This window comes from Falco cherrug, chromosome 7 (assembly GCF_023634085.1).
Source record: "Falco cherrug isolate bFalChe1 chromosome 7, bFalChe1.pri, whole genome shotgun sequence".
NCBI classification, from domain to species: Eukaryota; Metazoa; Chordata; class Aves; order Falconiformes; family Falconidae; genus Falco; species Falco cherrug.
In genome coordinates this window covers 33,907,964-33,927,240 of record NC_073703.1, presented here as the reverse complement: position 1 = coordinate 33,927,240, position 19,277 = coordinate 33,907,964, and the positions used below count along the sequence as shown (strand labels likewise).

The 19,277-nt window shown below is 40.0% G+C and overlaps 1 protein-coding gene across 2 annotated transcripts in view; it reads left to right on the top strand.

The window, feature by feature from the left end:
- Positions 1-19,277, top strand: part of PELI2 (pellino E3 ubiquitin protein ligase family member 2) — a 78,708-nt gene that overhangs the window by 45,704 nt on the left and 13,727 nt on the right. For both annotated transcript variants that reach the window (XM_055716545.1, XM_055716544.1), the window contains exon 3: positions 15,975-16,076. In XM_055716545.1, coding sequence (XP_055572520.1) covers positions 15,975-16,076 — 102 coding nt within the window. The remainder of the gene's footprint in view (positions 1-15,974; positions 16,077-19,277) is intronic.

Genomic DNA, 19,277 nt, shown 5'->3' with positions numbered 1-19,277 from the left:
AGAAAATACGAAGTGCACGGAGGTATTTGGTTATTCTGAAGCAGGTGCTCACTGCTTGCTTTAAAGCTGGGGTGGGGGTGAGGTAAGTTGTGCTGCAGTAACTACGGTGTTTTGAGAATGATGAAAATGTCCTTGTATGTATAGTAGCCACTGTTTGCAATGTGTGAAACTGGATGTTGTAAAAAAATAAATAAAAAAATAAAAATTAGGGCCATTGGGGGAGTAAATGCCAAAATTGAGACTCACTTCTTTATATGTAGAAAGTGATAGTACTTAGAGTAGTATCTGTGTATACAATGTGGATAGAAAACCTGGGAAGCATTAGTCTTGGAAGACTAAAGGAAGCTACCAGCTTTATTGCCCCTATGTGATTTGTAGCTTCAGCTCTGTCTGCAGAGGCGTCCTGTTGCAGGGAAGGAGGTGAAAGCCCCATGCCTGCGGGACTGCGGAGGAACCCGCTCAGCTCTTGAGGCTTCTGGTGCTGCATTGGACAAAGCAGTTGCTGTCCACCTTGAATGGAGCAGAGATTTAGGAAACTTGCCGCTCTTACAGAGGCTTGATAACAAAATCCAATACCAAAAAAATCCTCAGACAGAAGCTTGTATTTAATCTGTGGAATTGTAAATTTGGAATGATGCTGTATGTAGTGTAAAATGGCTTATAATCAAACAGAAATTTTGGTTTATAGCTTCTGCTGTCACTTTAAATCCCTGTTTGATGTGTACTCACTGGCCTAACAACTGTCAGAGGGTGAATCTCTTGAGTGAAAATAATTTCACATCAGTTGCAGTGTACAGAAACTAAAAGGCCAAAATGAGATACTTAAAGATGTTCTAAATTACTTTTTACATATAATAGCTATAATAATAAAGGTTGATCTAGCAGGATAGATTGATGTAGCTGGGGGAAAAAAACCTTTTAGTTGTGAAATGTTTTCTACATATTACCTCATTTACTAGGCTTTCTGTTACTGAATGAATGCCATTATCCCAGAAATTTATTAAAGCATTGGAGAGTCAATGCAAAAATTAATGTTTTGATAGGACAAGATGTGCTGAGACAGTAAGCTGTTCAAAGTCATGTTGCAGGTGGGGAGTGCATTCAGTTATTGAGCCACTCAAACCCTTCCATACATGTTTCTTGAAGAACTGAATAAGGGTTCTGCTACTGTTTTCTGAAAGTAATGCTTTAAGTAAAGCTACCTATTTGTGTACAATCTGTACATAAAAAAAAAAATTATTGGCATTGCACTCTGTGGTCTGCATTTCTCCAACAATACTATGTTATTTAGTTATTGTTTTTAAGGATCAGTGAGTCTGCACTGGTGTTACAAATACCGGTAAGCTTTTTTCAGTTACAATTTATGGTACATGTGAATTTGAATACATTCTTTAGTTATATTGACTTTGAAGAGATTATAATTTTCTTTGCATTTCCTTTTATTGTATTTGCTCTAAAAATATATAATTTCTTAATTATTTTTTTTATCTGGCATTTGATCTGGATTGGCATTTTCGTCTGTTGTCATTAATTAGGTTTCCTACTGGGTTTTGTAGCTTCACAGTTCATACCTTGTGAAAGAATCAATTTGTTTCAGTGCAGTTTCCCACATTAACTGTTCTTAAATTACTTTTTTAGCTCAGCAGAGTGGTGGCTGTTCAGTTCTAGCAATTTGATCTTCACAGTCACTGCTGTTTATTTTATATTAAAACAGTCTATTCATGATTTTTCTACTGCTACCTGCATTAGATAATCTGGTCATGTATTTGTAGATAGCGTTTGCTCTAGGGAGTTGCTGTAGCTGCTTCCTAATTCAGTCATATTCATTTGACTTAACTTGCCATTTGTACATTCGGCATCCTGAGGATTCCTATGGATACCATCCAGATATTCCAGAAGTGTACTGGAATTTGACTAACACTTTACCCAAGCCATGTGATTTCAATGTTTTAAATGATATACTATATAGATATAATACAATATATGTTTTCCGAATCATGGAACAACAGTCGTTAGCTATTTGGTCAAGAGGACATAAAGGTTAGGTAAGTCTGGAGGATGGAGGTTGATGCAGAAAGAAGGGATGGTGCAAATGACTTGGATGATTCTGGGACTGCTTTTATGCAGCAACTTTCTGGAAAGTGGTAATGGGCTTTTTTGTCAGAGGGCTTGCAGAAGACAGTCTTCTTGTTCTTATCTGCAGCATCATTTTTATGCTGGAATTGTCAAAGCTCTGAAACTTATGAACATTGGTCTGTAATAAACAGCAGTTAATATGTATTCATTTCATGTGTCGAATAAGCTTAAAAACCTGTATAACGTGCATAATCAACAGACTAAACGTCAGACCCGGTTGTGTGGATGAGAGCGGTTTGTCCTTTAAACCACTTCGTCAAAAATAGTGGGTGTTGGCCAGCTCAGCTCATGGACCCGGGCAGGTTCAGGACCATCTACACAAGCTGTTCCACTGGCAGCAGTTGTGGTTGTGGGCTGCAAAGAGTGAGTAAGCAGTAGTCTCTTCAGCGGTACACAATGTGTAGGTGTCTGCACCAACACTCTTTAACTGGCAATCTGCAGCTCATGTGCTGCCTCCAAGGGAAAACAATGAATGTCTTGACAGCAGTCAAAAGCATTAAACTTGGGGCAAAGTCTTTTGGAAGCTCACAGAGCTGTAACTTGAACTTAGTGTGGTGTTATACAGGGGAGTCTCGCAGGCTTGTCACGCTGCATGTGTGTTGTGCTGCAGTGCAAAAGACTTAAAGAGAGGAAATACTGGGAGGGTGGTTTTGTTCTGCTTTTCAGTAAACTTGTAAAATTGTGGATGGTGAGATGGGTTGAATCATGTCAAATACTGCTATTAAAACTCTCAAATGGATGTAAATTTATGAATTCTTAAATGTAAGCAATAATCTTGAACCCATTTATCTTTATTATGGGCAGCCTGATAGTACCGAGTGCCAAATGCCCCTAACTGTCACAAGACAGATTCAAAGCTCTACCAGGAGAGGAGTTCAATGCAGTTATTTTCCAGCTTGTTAAAACCTGGTTTACACAGCTGATGTAAGAAAACAAGTGGTTCAAGACACCAAATTAAAAATTTGATTAAAATCAGTTAATACTGGGAAACACTAATTTTTATGTGAACTTGTGCCTAGGCATGCTGGTGGGGAAAACAAAGGTCCTCGAAGTGCTTTTTGCTGTATGTCATTTCATAGGCTTTCTATATTCTCCACATAAATACAGGCTGCTTTACCCTCAGAATCACTTGATATTCCATAGCACTAATTAAAACCATGCCTTATGCTGTGGGCCTGTGAAGTGCATTGTGTAATATTGTTTCTCAGTGTTTATTTCATTCACTATAAACCCCCAAATCCCATACATCATTAGGTACTAGTCTGTATTTTTCATAGAAACAGTGACTTATCCTGTAATTTTGCTGCTGCAACTCTAGTCTTGTCTTGTACCTTTTTAAAAAAATATCTTTTTGATCATATGCTCAGATAACTTGGGCCTTATTACTAAATGTACATACAGGGAAAAAAAAGTGTTAACACAGGACAGAGTTCTGCCTTGCTTATTTTTGAGAGCGCCTGTATGTGTGTTTGGGGAAGAGGGGGAAACAGGTCATATCAGTGGTAAAACCATGTTGTATGAAGTGCATAGCTTTTGATGAGCTGTTCTCTTATCTAACATGAATATAAAGCAAGTTGCCTGTAAAGCTTGCTGTAAATTGTAATAAATTGCAGAAGAGATAAGTGGTAACTTACAGATATGACTGCATCTAGCACGGCCTGCTAAAACCAAACCCCAGTATTATAAATTTTAAACCAAATCTTTGTGGCTTGAATCTTTAAGCTGGTATGATAGATTTAAATTTAAGGGACATAAATTTTCCTTGCTCCCCTCTGTCTGAATTAATCTTACTGAAAAATGACAGAAGATTTGAATTTGAGAACACAATGAAAATAACAGGAACTGAGACCAATAGAGGCGACTAATCCCCTAATTACTTTCTCTGAACACTAATATCCTTCAGTACAATCTAGACTAAGCAAAATTTATTCTGTTCCAAAGCTACAGAGGGAAGGATTTTGCTGCTGACTCAGAATAGTAATGGGCTGTGGTGGTCTTTATCTGACAGAAGTGAAACAGATGTGGCTGCTCTGTCAGATGTCTGTCTATGGGCTTGAATTTTCCTGGGTGTTAATTGCCCTGTGCTCACCCTTACACACCCTGGGTTTTGGAATATAATTAAATGATCGGGTAGATGGAGCATTCTGCTCTGGGGGGCAGAGGCTGAGGATGTGGCATACTTGCAGCAGTGACTGTGTTGGACTGATGTACAAGTTCTCTTCGGCTTCACTGTGATGTCGAAGCTATTTAGTGGCAGACATGACCCATGTTTTAGCTTAAGTGCTTTCAGACAGTTCTTTTGTACTTGCTTTACGTAGCGAACCGGTAATACTGAAATTTTCCCCAATCTGGTATTCCACACTGAAGTCAGTAAATAGACAAAGATGCTGTAGTTAAATAGTTGGCTTTAGTTGAACCTCCCTGTACTAGTGTTGAATATATTTTGTGAACCTAGCTGTTAACTTGGACTACAACATTTTTGCAGGGTTAAAACATTCTGATAAATGAATCCAGAATTTGGTTGCTAACACTTTGTTATAGTTCAGGTAGGTGACTGAGAGTGGGATATGTACTTACTGCTTTCTCACTGTCCTCAATTTGCAAGGTGAGGAGGCAGTACTAGTTACTCCCAGAGCCATGCCATCTGCATGAAGAGATGGTTTGTCTTTTTTTTTTTTTTTTTTCTCCTCGATAATTTTTTTTAAAAAAGTCTCAGCATCAGGGCCAGCCTTGTTTTCAGTTCTGCCTGGATTCAGAGACAGCACTTGGAGGGGCTTGCGGTCAGTTATGATTTGAAATGAGCTTAGCAATTGCACATCTCCTTGCTTCCCACTTGTTAGCAAGTTGATTTTTCAACTCCTGTGCAGCAACATAAATCAGGATTGCATTTTGACTGCTGCTTGTTGTGTTATCTTGTTGACTTAAATCACTTCAGTAGCTCAGTTGAGTTCAAAGAGCGTGTGTTTTTAACTATACTAAGTTGTGTACAAGGACTATCAGTTCTGACCTTCACGTAGGAGGATGCTTGGTGATATGTATAAGTAACTGGAAAGATTAGAAATACTTCTGTTTACTGTAGACTCATAGGACTTCAAAAAAATGTGATCATTTCCTATGTGTGAGATGCATGCTATTTCTTCTTGAGTATTAGCATACTGAGTGCCTGCTGGTCAGACCCATTGCCTTCATCTCTATAGGAGGCAGATCCTACAGATGTACCCTTTGGTGCCTTCTGCCACTGAAGTGTCTTGCAGTAAGGATGCTCTGTTTGGAAGGTGGGCTTAACTTGAATTTCCTGAGAGCTACTGTCAGTAATGTTTGTCCATCTTGGTTCAAGTACCAGTTGAACTATTCTGCAGGAATTTTTTTGTTGGTAGTCTTCATGAAGCAAAATGCTACAAAGTCCAGTTTGTTGTGATGGCTTGTAATTTCTGTAGAAATCTCAGACCAATAGAAAAGAATCTGATTGCTTTTGAGTTTGTTCTGTTGAAGAGTGCTTTCTATCAAGACTCTAGCTATAGTGTGAAGTCTAGCAAGCAGCTTCTGTCCCTTGTTGGGCTTTATATAATGTAACTGCTTTCTGTAAGCACTAAATGGCTTTTTGGCAAGAGGAAGTTCACATTTTAATTTATTTTTTTTCTCTTGAGTTTTTTGTGCAGCTGCTTAACAGGTCTGTTAAGGTAACTGTCTGGAGAGTCTTTGGGTGTCTTAATGTAAAATTTATTTGTGTCAGATTGAATTTATGGTTTCTGGAAGCTACAGAATGATATGCAGCTTCTCATCGTGTTATTATGTGCCTTCCTTTGGCAGGCAGACTCAGATTGGTGCTCATGGGTGCTTTGATTCACAGAAGCATTCACTGCTGATGCGCCGAGTGTACAAATCTTTCAGTCTGTGTATTGATAGAAGCCCTTGAGGGGACTTTATCACTGTTTATTTTTTTTGTCTGATTTTTAGTTAAGGATTCCAATTTGTGGCTATTTTGTGTGCTTGGCATATCAAAATACATAAATGTAGCCAGGCATCTGCTGCTTTTGTTCCTGATGTATATAAATGAATTGTAGACTGTTGGCACCAGAATGTTCAGCTACAAACACTGTTGCATCCTTTTCTAATTACTGATATTTTTGTGGGTGTATCAAGAGTCTTGGGAGATGTGCTCCAGCTGCAGTGGCAAAATTGAGTTTATGCCTTCATTTTTAAATTTATAGGCTTGTAGTCTCCCGAAAGAGACCCTACCCTTAGTGAACTAATGCCAGGAGTTTTGGGGTCAGAAGTCTTGCTTTTGGAAGGTCACATGTCAGTGAAGGTCTTACTGGTCTTTGGTATGTGATCTAAACACAGCAAGCATCATATTCAGCACAGCTCTAGGTATAGTAGGCTTTTTTCCAGTCAACAATTTAGTGTTTCTGCCTGGAACAGCTGTAGCTGAACTGTCTCTTGTGCAAAGCCTGTTCTAGTAGACTGCTAGTCTCTTCAGTGTCCCTTGCTTTTTCAACAAAGGGTTTCTTAGGCTACTTTACTGTGGAGATGAGGAGAGTCAGCTCCATTATATGAGGGTAATCAGCTCTAGTGCTACTAAAGTCCTAGCAGCATGACTAGGAACAGGAGCTCTCAGCATAGCGCAGCTACTTATGTCTTATTTTCTTCCCTGCTTGCTGCAGATAGAGAGCCTCGAATGCTCAGTATATTGTAAGAGGTCTTGTTCCAAAGCAGTATCCTGGCAGGAATATGTTAAACATTTTGGTCCTATTTTGGGGGGATATTTTGCTTCCTTTTCACAAATAGCAATAAAATACTTTGCAAAACCACTTTGCAAATTCACGCCTATATGCATTTTTCTTGTAGATAGCGATATGACTGCATGGAGGGTTGAAGCTGAAACAGGAACTGATGTGTCTTCCGAAAAGTATCTAAATCATTCGGTTGTAATCTGTATTCACAGGTACATGGAAATCTAACCTGTAACACAGTGGATGGATCTCTATATGCTCTGTAGTGATCAGCTGAGATAATGAAAAGAGAATACCTGGTGGAGTAAATAAGAAGTTGTAGTATGACTTAGGTTGTTGTTTGTTGAGGGTTTTTTTGAAGTGTGATTAAAATATAATTGTTCAAAGTCAGTTAAGGTCACATACCAAATAGATGAACAGGACAGTAATAAACGTACATCTCCTGGGTTTCCAAAGCAGGTGATATGCGTCCTCAGCACAGGACTACAGCAGGTAACTCCAGAGCAGTTGTGATAGAAAGTGTAGCAGCAATATGCAGGCAGTAATTTGCCCAGAGGAGCGTTCATGAGTTTGGGGTAAATGACTTATGCTGTGGGTAGTTGATGTATGTGACACTGCCACAGCTTTGTGTTGTGCCTCTGAGCGGTCTCTAGCTCTAGTCTGCTTGGTGAAGGAAACTTACCAAGCTGACTAAAAGAGAAAAACCACAGACTATTTCAAAGCTGGATGAAAGATCACTTGTGATAAAATGTTACTGAGCGTGGATGGAAGAAAATGGAAGGGGAAAGGAAAGGTTTTAAGGGTTAGAAAAGATAAAAGATAGGAAGGAAAAGGATTCTTGGGTTGATTAGGTAAGGGGTTGATTCACAACCACCAGAAGTTTGTGATTTACAAAAGAATTCCTCAGCTCATGTATTGTATAGCTGTGCCTGTTAGTATAAACTGGCACCTATTTTGAGCTGCTTTTGATACTTTAAGTGGAAGAACTTGGGCTGCTTTACCAGGGCTGGGCAAGACTCCTAGGTATGAGATAGGACTTGGGTCTAGTAAGTGCCTGCAGCAGTGATGGTTTTGATGACCGGACTTTAATTTGTGCAACTTAGTCAACACCCACTATGCATTTTGAAGATGTGCTTTGAAAACTTGCTTTTGTCTGAGGAGTAGCCTATTCTACATTGTTCCCTGGAATAACAGCATGCAGTCAAGTGTCTGTCAAGCCTGACCTAGCTTTACAGTAGCTTATCTAGAAATACTTTTAGATCATTGCCTCCTTACTTGTTGCAGTACCCAAAATAGAGAATTACGAGAATGCATATTTTGATGCCTCTTCTGGAGAAAGGCAGTAGGCAACTGTATTGGCTAGTTGTCTATAATTGCACAGCAATGCAAATTCAGCACAAGGAGAAAATGATTTAACATCTGTCTGTTAAGTTGATAAATGGTAAATTGCTTTAGTAGCACACCACCTCATGTGCACTTGTAGCAGATGGCTTTGATGTATGCTAGAGACAAATGTGTTGTCCCTTCTGCCCACCTCCCTCCCCTGCTAATCTCCAAGATCAGCATGAAAGAGTACATAGGACAAACCTGTGAATGCTTTGAAAGCCATAAAATCTTGAAGTGTAAATAAACTAGATTATTTGCTGAAACTGATTCTGCATAGGCACTGAGCCCCTGTACCGTGAGTTTCGTGGGGGTGACTTGCATTCAGCAGATTGAAGACGGGTGGCTGCAGGTTACATGCATCAACTGGTGTATAATGAGGAGGAGTGCCAACAGTGCCACATGTATCTAGTTTTAAACTGTTTTCTTAAATGTCAAGTGTCTGTTGTCCAATAACTTGTTACATGTGTATTTTGAGCTTTCCCCGGTCTGTTTGTTAGTGCTTGGACCATTTAACAAATAAACAAAACTATCTGACACCAATGAGGAATTGGTAATGGTTTTATAGTTAATTGGTGTTTCTCACGAGGCAATCATTGCTCTATTGAATTTACCATGTAGGAAAAAGAAATAATTTGCCTGTAGGTAGTTGCACCATCAGTATATGTATTAAAAAATTGTCAGAAATGTGCACTGCGCTGTCTACAAAACTTTATTTCTTTATGGTGGCATATGCATTCTACTTTACCTACATTTGCTGACTCTTGGTCTTTTGTGACCATTTCCTAACACTCGTTTACTTGTCAAGAGAATATTGACAGCTGAAATTACAGACAAGGTGTTAGCATTGGTATTCAACAAATGTGCATGTGGATGTTAGTGCAGTTCTAATGTAGACACTTGTTTATAAGGGAAGGAAGAACGCGGCAGGATGGGCTTGTATGGAGCTGTGCAGGGAGCAGATGCAGACTTCTTAAACAGCCGGGCCTGTGATTCTGGTTGGTACAGTCATTTCAGCCCCTCCTGTAGGCACATGAAACCCGTAAGGTTTCCATGATAATGTCTTCTGTTTTCTTTGCAAAAGGCTAGAGGAAAATTATATATAATAGCCGTATCAATAGCCAGAGGTCACTGTAAATTTTCAGTGTTATTGAGCTCTAGTGTTACAGAAGCAGTGATTCGGGACAGTTACTGTTGGGTTTCAGTTGAGACAGAGTAAAATTGCAGACAGTCTTTAGTTAATGTTATATGAATAGACATTTGTCATAATTTGCTGGGAAACTTCCTAAGTGGACGCAGTTTTCTGATGTGGGCAAAATATCAGTGTGTCATGATCACGAGCTTTTGTTGTGTTTTCTTACGGTAACCTAATGTCTGCTGGCTCTGGCAGTCAGTCTGTCCAGAAATCCAGTGGAAATGTGATGTGTTCTTTGCTTTAAAAGGATTCCTTCCTTGCCAGCTAAAGCTTCCTTTTAAGTTGCAAGATCTTTTGTCTGACGTCCCTGAGTGTTTCTTGTGTTCTCTTTTTATAAAAGAAATTGAAGGCCAGCAGCCAAGTAAGAAAGCATTTAACTCATGAAGGCACTGCTGTCATTAATTTTAAACACGTCAGTGTGGTGTCGGTCAGCTTGACTACCAACAAAGAAAACTAAAGTGTTCCCATAAATCATTTTATTGTCCTAATCCAACCTAATTAACTAAACTAAACCTCTTATTCTAATGGAGCAGTCCTTCCTGTGAGACATCTGCCTCTCTTTCTTAATGGATTTTAGCCTTCACATCTACTATAGCACAGAAGAGTTGGTAACCGTAATAATGCTAAGTCCCCCCTGATCTTTGGGGAGCTAGCTAGGCACAAGTGGACTGTGAAGTCTAAATTGCTGAATGCAGAGCTTTTTTCTTTTCTTTTCTTGGAAACATTGCTTGCAGACCAGAAAAAAAGCAAAATCTCCATTTCTAGAAGTGGATTAGACCTGCTTCCTGCAAGGCTTGTAAGCAGCAGCCTAAATGCTGTGAGAATTTTGGGATCTGCTTTTCTAGTTCATTGACATACTCTTTACATGGAAGGTTTGACCTAATATTGTTCTGTTAATGTAGTCATGCAGTGAGCACCTGACCTGTTCTTGAATTCTTGAGCTGAAGATGACTAAGGGAAATGAGCAACTTCATCAGTGTGCAGAAGAGCTGCAGCATACCAGAAGGTGCTTCTAGATAGGTGCTTCTGGCTGAGGGTAGATGTAAAATCTGTGTAGTATATAATGTAGAACATCTTCATAAAACAATTAGTATAATTTTGGGGGATGGGGAAAAAACAAATGTGTACTTTGCAAGCCTTTCTTCAGGTCTGATCCTTAAGCCAGAATATTTGCTATATACCCTTACGTCTGTCATTGGTCAAAACAGTGGCATGCTTATTACAGAAGACAAATTTTAAGAATATACATTGCTTCATCATGGTGTGCAAAAAAAGGAGCTTTCAGAGATCTCAAAGAATAGCCCATTAAAAAAAGGAATGCAAGGAAAATGTGGCTTTTCTTGTTGTGCTTGGAGAAATCCAACATGGTATAGTTAACCTCTTGAAAAAGAATTCCGTCTTAGGTCAGATGATTTTACAGGCTTTTCGTGTGCTCCTGAAGAAGGGGTGGTTTGCTGCTGTTTTGCCTCCTTGTGGCTTGTTGGTTGATAAAGGCATTTCTGGAGATGTTTGACACTGATTTGTTTTTGTTGCACAATGACAGGTTAAAGTTTTTCAGATGTACTGACCTTTCTGCTGGTTTCCAGGACAGTAGCCACCAATGTGACCAGTGGCTGGGAGAGAGGTGGCACTCAGTGGAGCTGTGCCATTCAGCACAGTGCACGCTCCTGGGTAACGCAGTGTTTGTAAATGTGGCAGTGGCATCACTGCCAGTCAGCTGGGCCTACGTCCAATCTGCTGAAGACTTATTTTTAGTTTTGTGTTCCCTCCTTTTTATCTATCTTTGCTAAAAAAGCAAAGTACTAAGAAATAACTGTTTCTTGAATGAAACCTTTGTGTATTCTTGTTCCCCATATCTGCAAGGTGGTTTTTTATGTGGGGTGAAGGGAATTCTACTTTCTCACTTCTTGAAATGGTGGTAAAACTGATAGCAGCTACCTTTCCAGGGCAGGGGTGTGAGCGGAGAGCAAAGAACTCAGGTGGGCTGGGATGTGCCAGGGGCTGGCTGAGTTGCTACATTGCTGCTGGGAAAGTAGTATTTATATGATCTTAGTTCCTCTGAGACCGGACAGATTTGTAAGCTCTAGCCTTTAGCTGCTGCTTTGGTGATGAGTGCAGAGTGCTGGAACAAGGTTTTGCTCTCAAAACAGAGGAGAGCAAGAATGAAAAGTGTATGTAAGGAGGCAGGGGGAAAAGCAAGGCTAAGTGTAATTCCAGCCATCAGAAAGGATATAACTAAAAACTTAAGCTACTAGCAAAGTGTTTTGTGTTGGTTTTGTTTTTTTTAATATTTGTTTAGACCCTGTTAGCATGGGGGGTGAGACAGTGGGACTTCTCAGATGCAGCTCCTTTCAGTCTCTGATAAGATATGGTGGTTCTGATGACCCGAAATCATGGGAGCGCTCAGGGCAGTGGGAGTGCCATGCAAGTGTGGGTAGCTGTGGGGTTTACTTCAAGTTATGGGGAGAAGAGACTGCCTGCTACGGTAAACTGGCTCAATATGTAGTGAGGCTTGGAGCTGCTGCATGCTGTCCTCCAACTTTAAAGCCCTATGGAGATGGATGGATTACTGTGCAAATAAGAGCTCTGTCTTGGAAAGATGCTGTGGCGATCTGTCCCTTCATGCCAGGGATGTGGCACCTCAGGATTCCCTTGTTGCTTGCACTTGGACTTTTAAAAATTCCCCAGCCCCAATATGGACATAAAGCCACTAACAGTGGAATTATTCTGGACAAAATATCTTGCTGCTGTTGGTTGTTCGCTCTATTCCACCACGGGTTTTTTGTCAGTCTGTACTTTGCTATCTGTTTCCTCCGAAGGGAATTACTTGAATTCAGCAGCTTGAGACTCTTAACCATATAAAACAAACTGTTGTGTAGGCGGCTGAATTCATCTCGCCTCTATCTCCCCACCAGCATTCCGGCTGGACAAGAGGTGCCATATGCTATGGCTAGTCTGGAGCCATGTTTCACATTCATTGGGCAGGCTCAGGCTATATACATTAGGAAGGTTTTTCCAGCATTTGTTTCTGTTGGGAGCTGATTTAGGGTAGTGTTTTTCTCCTGTGCTGTTGATGACTTTCACTAAACTTTTAAGAACCTGGAAGATATGAGAGAACTGCTCTCAAATACACTGAAGAGTTTGGTGGGCTCTTGAGTATGAGCTTTGAAAATACACACTACTGCTCTGGTGGGTCTTTGCAGTCTTGGGGTGGAGGTGCAGAGACAGAGGTAAGGTTCGGTGCCTAGTTTTGTGCTCTCATGTTTTAGTTTGTGTCTGGGAAGGTGGATGTGGTGGTGTCCAGCCTGAAACTGAAGTCATCTGTTAAACGTGTGATGCTTCTGTATGTCCCATGGGAGTCAAGGCTTTTTTCATCCCAACTTCAGTTACCACAGCAGTGCAGTTACATGACAGCATCAAGGTTTTTGGTGGGTGGGTGGGGTGTTAGTCTTACTGGTAGAAAAAACTCTGGAAATTTGAATGCTGAAAGCAGTAAAAAGGCAACCTTGCTATTTTGGCTGCTACAAACCAATTTTCAGAGGTTTGAGGCAATCACTCTCCAAACTTTTTTGGTACTTGTAGTATGCTTCGGTAGCTCCTCAAGCTGTCAAAATCCTTCATGACTTTGCTGTGGCAACACTTACAATGTTGTCTTATTGAGACACTTACCTTTCACTTGTCATAGTCATTGTGAATAGTTCTTCTGTTTTGTGTAGCTCCTCAAATACTGTTATTTTGTTGACTTGAAAGTGGCCAATTGTTTCGAGACCAGCAATTAAAATACCTGTATAATGTCTTTGAATTGGAGCAACTGTTGTTGCTGAGCAGACTGTGAAAGCACACAAGTTGAAACTTTTCTCATAATGTTCTTGGCTTTTTCAAAAAATAATTACACAATTCCAGGAAACTAAATGCAGCATTTCACACTAAAAGTAACTGGTTTTAAACAGCAGAAAACAAAGAGGAGGGGAAATAGGATGTGGAAGTAAAGTTGAGAGGGAAAGGAACACGCACAGAAAAGAAAAAGATTGTCCTACCCTAGTATTTCAGAGGAGATACTGACCCTGGTCAACCTCACGGGAATTATTAATATGTCTAAGTCCCAAGTTCTGTCGGTATAGGACATGACCTAACTAAAGAATTCTGGAAGTCCTTAAATTTCCCCCCTTTGGTTTTTCTATCTGGCCTTAAAACTTCCAGGTTTGGGTCTTGCCAAAATTTCCATTTGATCCAGTGTTTTGTCTAACAAGAGCATAAGCTTAGGGCACGTATCCCTGCCTGGGAATTTTACCCAGTTGCTGGTGGTCGGTGCTGACAGACTGGCTGGAGCTGAAGCCAGGACCGTTGTTAATAGCTGCTGATGGGCCTGTGCTCCATTGTATCTGCAGCTGCAACATGATTTTGTGGAAATTCATGAAAACTTTGTGTGTGAAAGCTATTACTTTCTGGTGTTTGAAATTATGATATATGATATGAATATAGATTAATTATTCCCATATTATGCTTAAAATGCCAGGTGTAAGGGTTTCCTGTTCATCACAGTTTCATTTATATTCTAGGAACACCTGAGACCTGCTCAGGGCTTGAGACCCCCTTGGTAGTTGTCAAACTTTATACATGCTTCAGACCTACTACAGTTTAGTGTCCTACCATGTCACAAAGTGTTAGTGACTTCGTTTGAATTGCATCTCAAGATGCTCTTTGTCCTTGCAACATACTGCACCAGCATAATGGTTATTACGAAACACTGTAAATTTAAACTGGGAAGTTTAGAAACGGTGTACTGCTGATTACCAAATATGTTTACCTCACTTTTTGGCTGTTATAACTGTTGGAATAAAATCAGGGAGACTAGACTTTATGGCTTTAAGTTTTGTTAAAAGGTTCGTTGCAGAAAAAGGTACTGGAAGGGACTGGAAAAGTCATCTTGCCTAACCCCTTGCTTCCAGGTATTCTCACCTAATCCTAACCTTTAGCAAGCGTTAGAGCTGCTAAGAGTTTTCAGCAAGAGGCATGTTGTAGAAGTAGTCTCTAACCTGTTGCTGTAAATGTATGAGGTTTACAAAAAATTCTTTTATTCTGTTTTTTCAATAATTGTCAAATAGTTTTGCTAACCCTTAGTGGGCTTTTAGTATGCACATAGATGCGTTTAATACATCCAGTATTCATTAAGGCTTAATGATTTAATTGATCTGTAACTTCGGAATAATTTAGACTTTTGTGAAGAGATGACAGACAGATGAGTAGGTTATATTTAGTTGCTTAGTTTAATCATCCCTATCTGTGAATTTTGTAGGTGTAGAGCAGCATTGATGGAGCTAGTGAGAGAACCTCTTCTAGAAAGTTAACCCTCCTTAGCAGAAAACTGGAGAAAGCTTTAATTAACCTATTAATTCAATACATAAGTGTCTGCAAAGTGTTTGCTGGGCAGTAACAGTCATTGCCTTTCATAAACTCGTGCAGTTATATGGACCTTACATTCCCTGTTAGATTTAGTTTCTCTGCTTGTTTCCCTCAATCCTGAAACTTTTACTAGTGCATGTGCATTGTGCAACTAGTGCAGCTACACTTTTGAGACACCGCTTAATCATTTGAAGTGAGTGTTAGTTAGTCTTTTAAGCCTGAGAAACAATCACCAGCGTCACAAAACTTTGTATGCTGAGTCTCTGAGGTTCTTAAAGGATTGTACTGGGCCCTGCTCTTTCTTATGGTTCTCTGCTGTGAGAACTCTGCTCTGTGTTTATTTATCAAGAAAAACTGTTTCTTGCTGTTTTCCTCTGAACTGGGACTGCTCTTGTGTTGGGGGTGATGCCTCTGTTTTGTTCTCTGAAGTAGCTGCTGGACTAGTAAAAAGGCAACTTAAAGATGTAAACCTGGGAAATCTTAACAAGTAAGGAATGCAGTCTCAGTCAGATATAGCAGAGTAACAGGAGTTGTCCTCTTCTAGTCTTATTTTGAATACTCTTTAGTCTGATCCGTATCTACAGAGATCAGTTTCCTTTGACGGGTAGCAAGAAGTACCCTTCAATGAAGAAACCCAGGTTGAAAGTGCTCACGCTTTGTCACAATTTATGTAAAACTGCTTGGCCCTTTCTGATATAACTAGGAATCTTCTTAACTGTAATGATACCCCTGAAATCCTAGTGCTTTTAACTGGAAATCAATTGTACTGCTTACTTGCTTTAAAAACAAACCAAGGAACCCTAAAAGCCAGCTCTTTGCTGGGGTACAAGTTCCTATGAGGGTTAAGAACTTAATAGAATTTCAGGAAAAAAACCACATGTGTTTGGAGTCTAAACTATGAAAATGGAAGGTATTGGCTACTTCTGAACTAGAAACAAGTGTAGCTCGGTTTTTCATTAAAAACAAAAAAAATCCTATGGTATGTGTTTGCCCACCCTTGTAATAAAATGTTCCGATACACTGCTTTTCCTGATCATAGTAAAGGTATTTATATAGTGAAATGAATTTGATTATTATATTTTTGTGGAGGCTGTGTATAATAGACATCTTTTTTTATTCAACAGGCCATCAGCTGTAAAGGTCAGCACAGTATCTCTTACACGTTATCCAGAAACCAGACTGTTGTAGTGGAATATACTCATGATAAAGATACGGACATGTTTCAGGTAAGACTCAATACAATACATGCATTGTTTTTTAAAAGCAACATACAGAATCACAGTTCTGCATTATCTGCATACATCTCTTACTGCTGCTTTTCCAACACAGATCATGCTGCCTTCTTCTGGCAGCTCTCAGGCGCCTGGTGAAATGTTGCCGAAGTGCTAATTTTGGCCCATGTACTACTTCACCTGTGAGAGACTTATATTTCAGGCAATATCTTCTGCGTATCTTTGATCTGTGGAATTTCCGTGGTTGAACCCAGATGCGTTAATATGGGAGCACTTTGAAATTTTGCATTGTCTGCTCTTCTCAAACCAGTGCCAGCATCTGTTAATATCCTTACTGCTTTCACAGGACTCTGTTTTTTCTGCAAGGACAGTGTAGCAACTGTACAAATAGTACTAGAAAGAAATGTGTGCTCGGTTTGGATTCATGAATAAGCACAAGAGTACAGCCTCCACCCTCCAGTTAACTAAGTATCTGGGGTAACAAGGAAGTGGATAGAAGTACAACATGGGATGGGGAAGGAGGAAGGTAAAAGCCAAAGGTAGGGAGAGGAATGTGGGGAGCTGTGTGCTAAAGGAGACCAAACTAGTGACAGAATGATAAAGAAAACTGTTCCTGAAAGGTCTGCAAGTATATCAAATGGTGTAGGGGACTGTCTGTGCTCAGTTTCTCTAAGCTACCACCTGTGCAGCATGTTTTTGCTCTCTCCTGTATGCATTTGTGGTTTTATGCATCATCTAATATTCTGGTAAGCTAAGTTATTTTCTTATGCAATACTTTTTTTATTATATATAATGAGCAAGCAGAAATTCTGTACAAACTTAGACTTCAAGCTTGGAAAATACCCAAACATGCACAACGTTTTCCAGTCTGGACTAATCAGGTCTGTCTTGTCAGTGACCTCTAATTAGAGCATCTTATCATGAATTGTTATCCCTCCTTATTCAGTCTTTCATATTTAGAAGGGTCAGCAGTTGAGTGCTGTTGACAGAAGAGGAAATAGCTCTGTCAAGATGTCTTTGCTTCATATGGCTTCTGTTTTTTGCTCTATATAAAATTTTCCTAGTGTGATTTCAGAATGATTAGGTCCAAATAGAGATTGATTTTAAAAGTCTTGTTCACTTGCTGCTGCATGAAGGATCATACGGCCAGAGTGAAATGAAGTAGTGGTTTGTTGGGTTTTTTTTATGTTGACTAGTAAAAGAAAAATGTAACCCAATCTTTTGGGTTATTGTGTGATATACTTGTTTATCTCTGCAAGATGCTTTTGTGCCTTGAGTAGCTCCAGTGAAAGTTTCCTGTATATAGATTTTGAAAAGCCATTTCTGAAAGTTGGAATTTTTCCACTTCTTGTGTACACCAAAACATGAATAAAGAGGTGTTGCAGAACAGTTGCTTTTCTGGGCATATTGTATAGACAGCTCTTTTCTTGATTGCATAATATCCTAGTAGTGGTTACAGGTTTTACCTGGGGGGAGTACTGATGAAGGATTAGGTAGGTTGGGATGCTCAGCTGCAACTCTAATGAAATCAAGCAGCCTGAGGTGAGGAGATGAAGTGCAGGCAAAGCAATGCTCCACAGGTTGAAGTGACCCTTTGTTTAAGGCAGTAGGTTAAGGGAGCTAATTAAGGATGCTTTGGATCTAAAGCAGGGGTTTGGCTCGGTGAGGAATGAGCTGGTTAAGCATAGCATGGCCTGGCTAACGACTTATCTTCCCTTGCTTCCCTTTGAGATCCATTGATGCTCAATAGAGAATCAGCACAAGGTGGTACGCTGAGACAGCTTGGACCACGCTGCCTGACCCAGAGACCTAACTGCATGTCCACAGCTGGCACTGGAGCATACATCTCTTACTGCTGCTTTTCCAACACAGATCATGCTGCCTTCTTCTGGCAGCTCTCAGGCGCCTGGTGAAATGTTGCTGAAGTGCTAATTTTGGCCCATGTACTGCTTCACCTGTGAGAGACTTATATTTCAGGCAATTACCTACCATATATTTGTACTTACATGACTGGTTTGGCTTGTAACAGGTCATACTGTTCTATCTTAGGAACGCTTTTCTAGCTGAATCTTGTGTTTGTAGAGTATCTCAGTCCTTCTGGTGCCCTCTGAAATGAGTAATGGGTCAGGGTTAAGGCTTCCATATTGTTGAAATTCCTCTTTTCAGTGCAGTCTGTTTCTTCTGTCTTGAGATGTGCAGACTGTCATGCTGTGACTTGATCTCAAGCACTGTCCTCATTCATTTTTCCACACACTGTGGCTGTTTTCTGAGGATTGTACTCCATGCATTGCCCTGGAGAGGTTGATAGCCGTGAGAATGGGAAAAAAGAATAGTCTGGTAGACTATGGCAATATGCTGCTGCTCAAGTGATGCCAGAGAGCAGCTGAAGAGGTTTCTGTTATTTAGAAACACCACTAGATTTTTAATTATTCTCAGTAATCTTACTGTAGGCAGAGCAAAGTTACTTGAGGATCATTTTGTGCAGCCCTGTGGTACGTGATGACAAATTAAGTGGTGTTTGTTGATCCATGGAGTAAAGTCTTACTATTGATCAAGCATCACTTGGATAGACAATCCCTGAAGGTTGCTGTTTTGTTTTCAAATAGGTTTTCCTGGCTTTTGTAGAATGCTAACAAGGATGTGGAAACTGAAAAGGGAAGGGATAACACCTGGACTACAGGCTTATCTTGAGACATGAGGCCCCTGCTTGGCTGCTAACATGTAATACCTTGGGCAAATCACTTAGGTGTTATTTTTTTAATCTCAGTCATCCCCTCTGTGAAATGGGAGAGCAGCACTGCATGACTTCACTAAAGTAACCACAGTAAGCAATGTGAGAAGCTTAGAATGCCAGTTGTTAGTAACACTTGAGTCAGTGGGACCTGAAATGAGGAAAGGGGATGGCAGAAGTCTGTTTTCTTGGTCAGGGTACCATTTCTAACCTGTGAGAGCTGAATCTATTGGGTTAGAGCCGATTTCCTGTGAAAATGAGGGAGATTCACAGTTCACAAAAAAGCTGTCACCTTTTTCCTTCTTCCACTCAGAATCTCTGTCCTTTTTCTTTGAAGGAAAATAAGAAGTGTTGGTGACTTGTATTCTGCAGTTTTTCCAGAAACAAAAAGGAAAGTCTCGAAAATTTGAACCCAGAATAGCTCCTTATTTTATGTTTTCCAGTCTTACAACCAAGAAGAAACA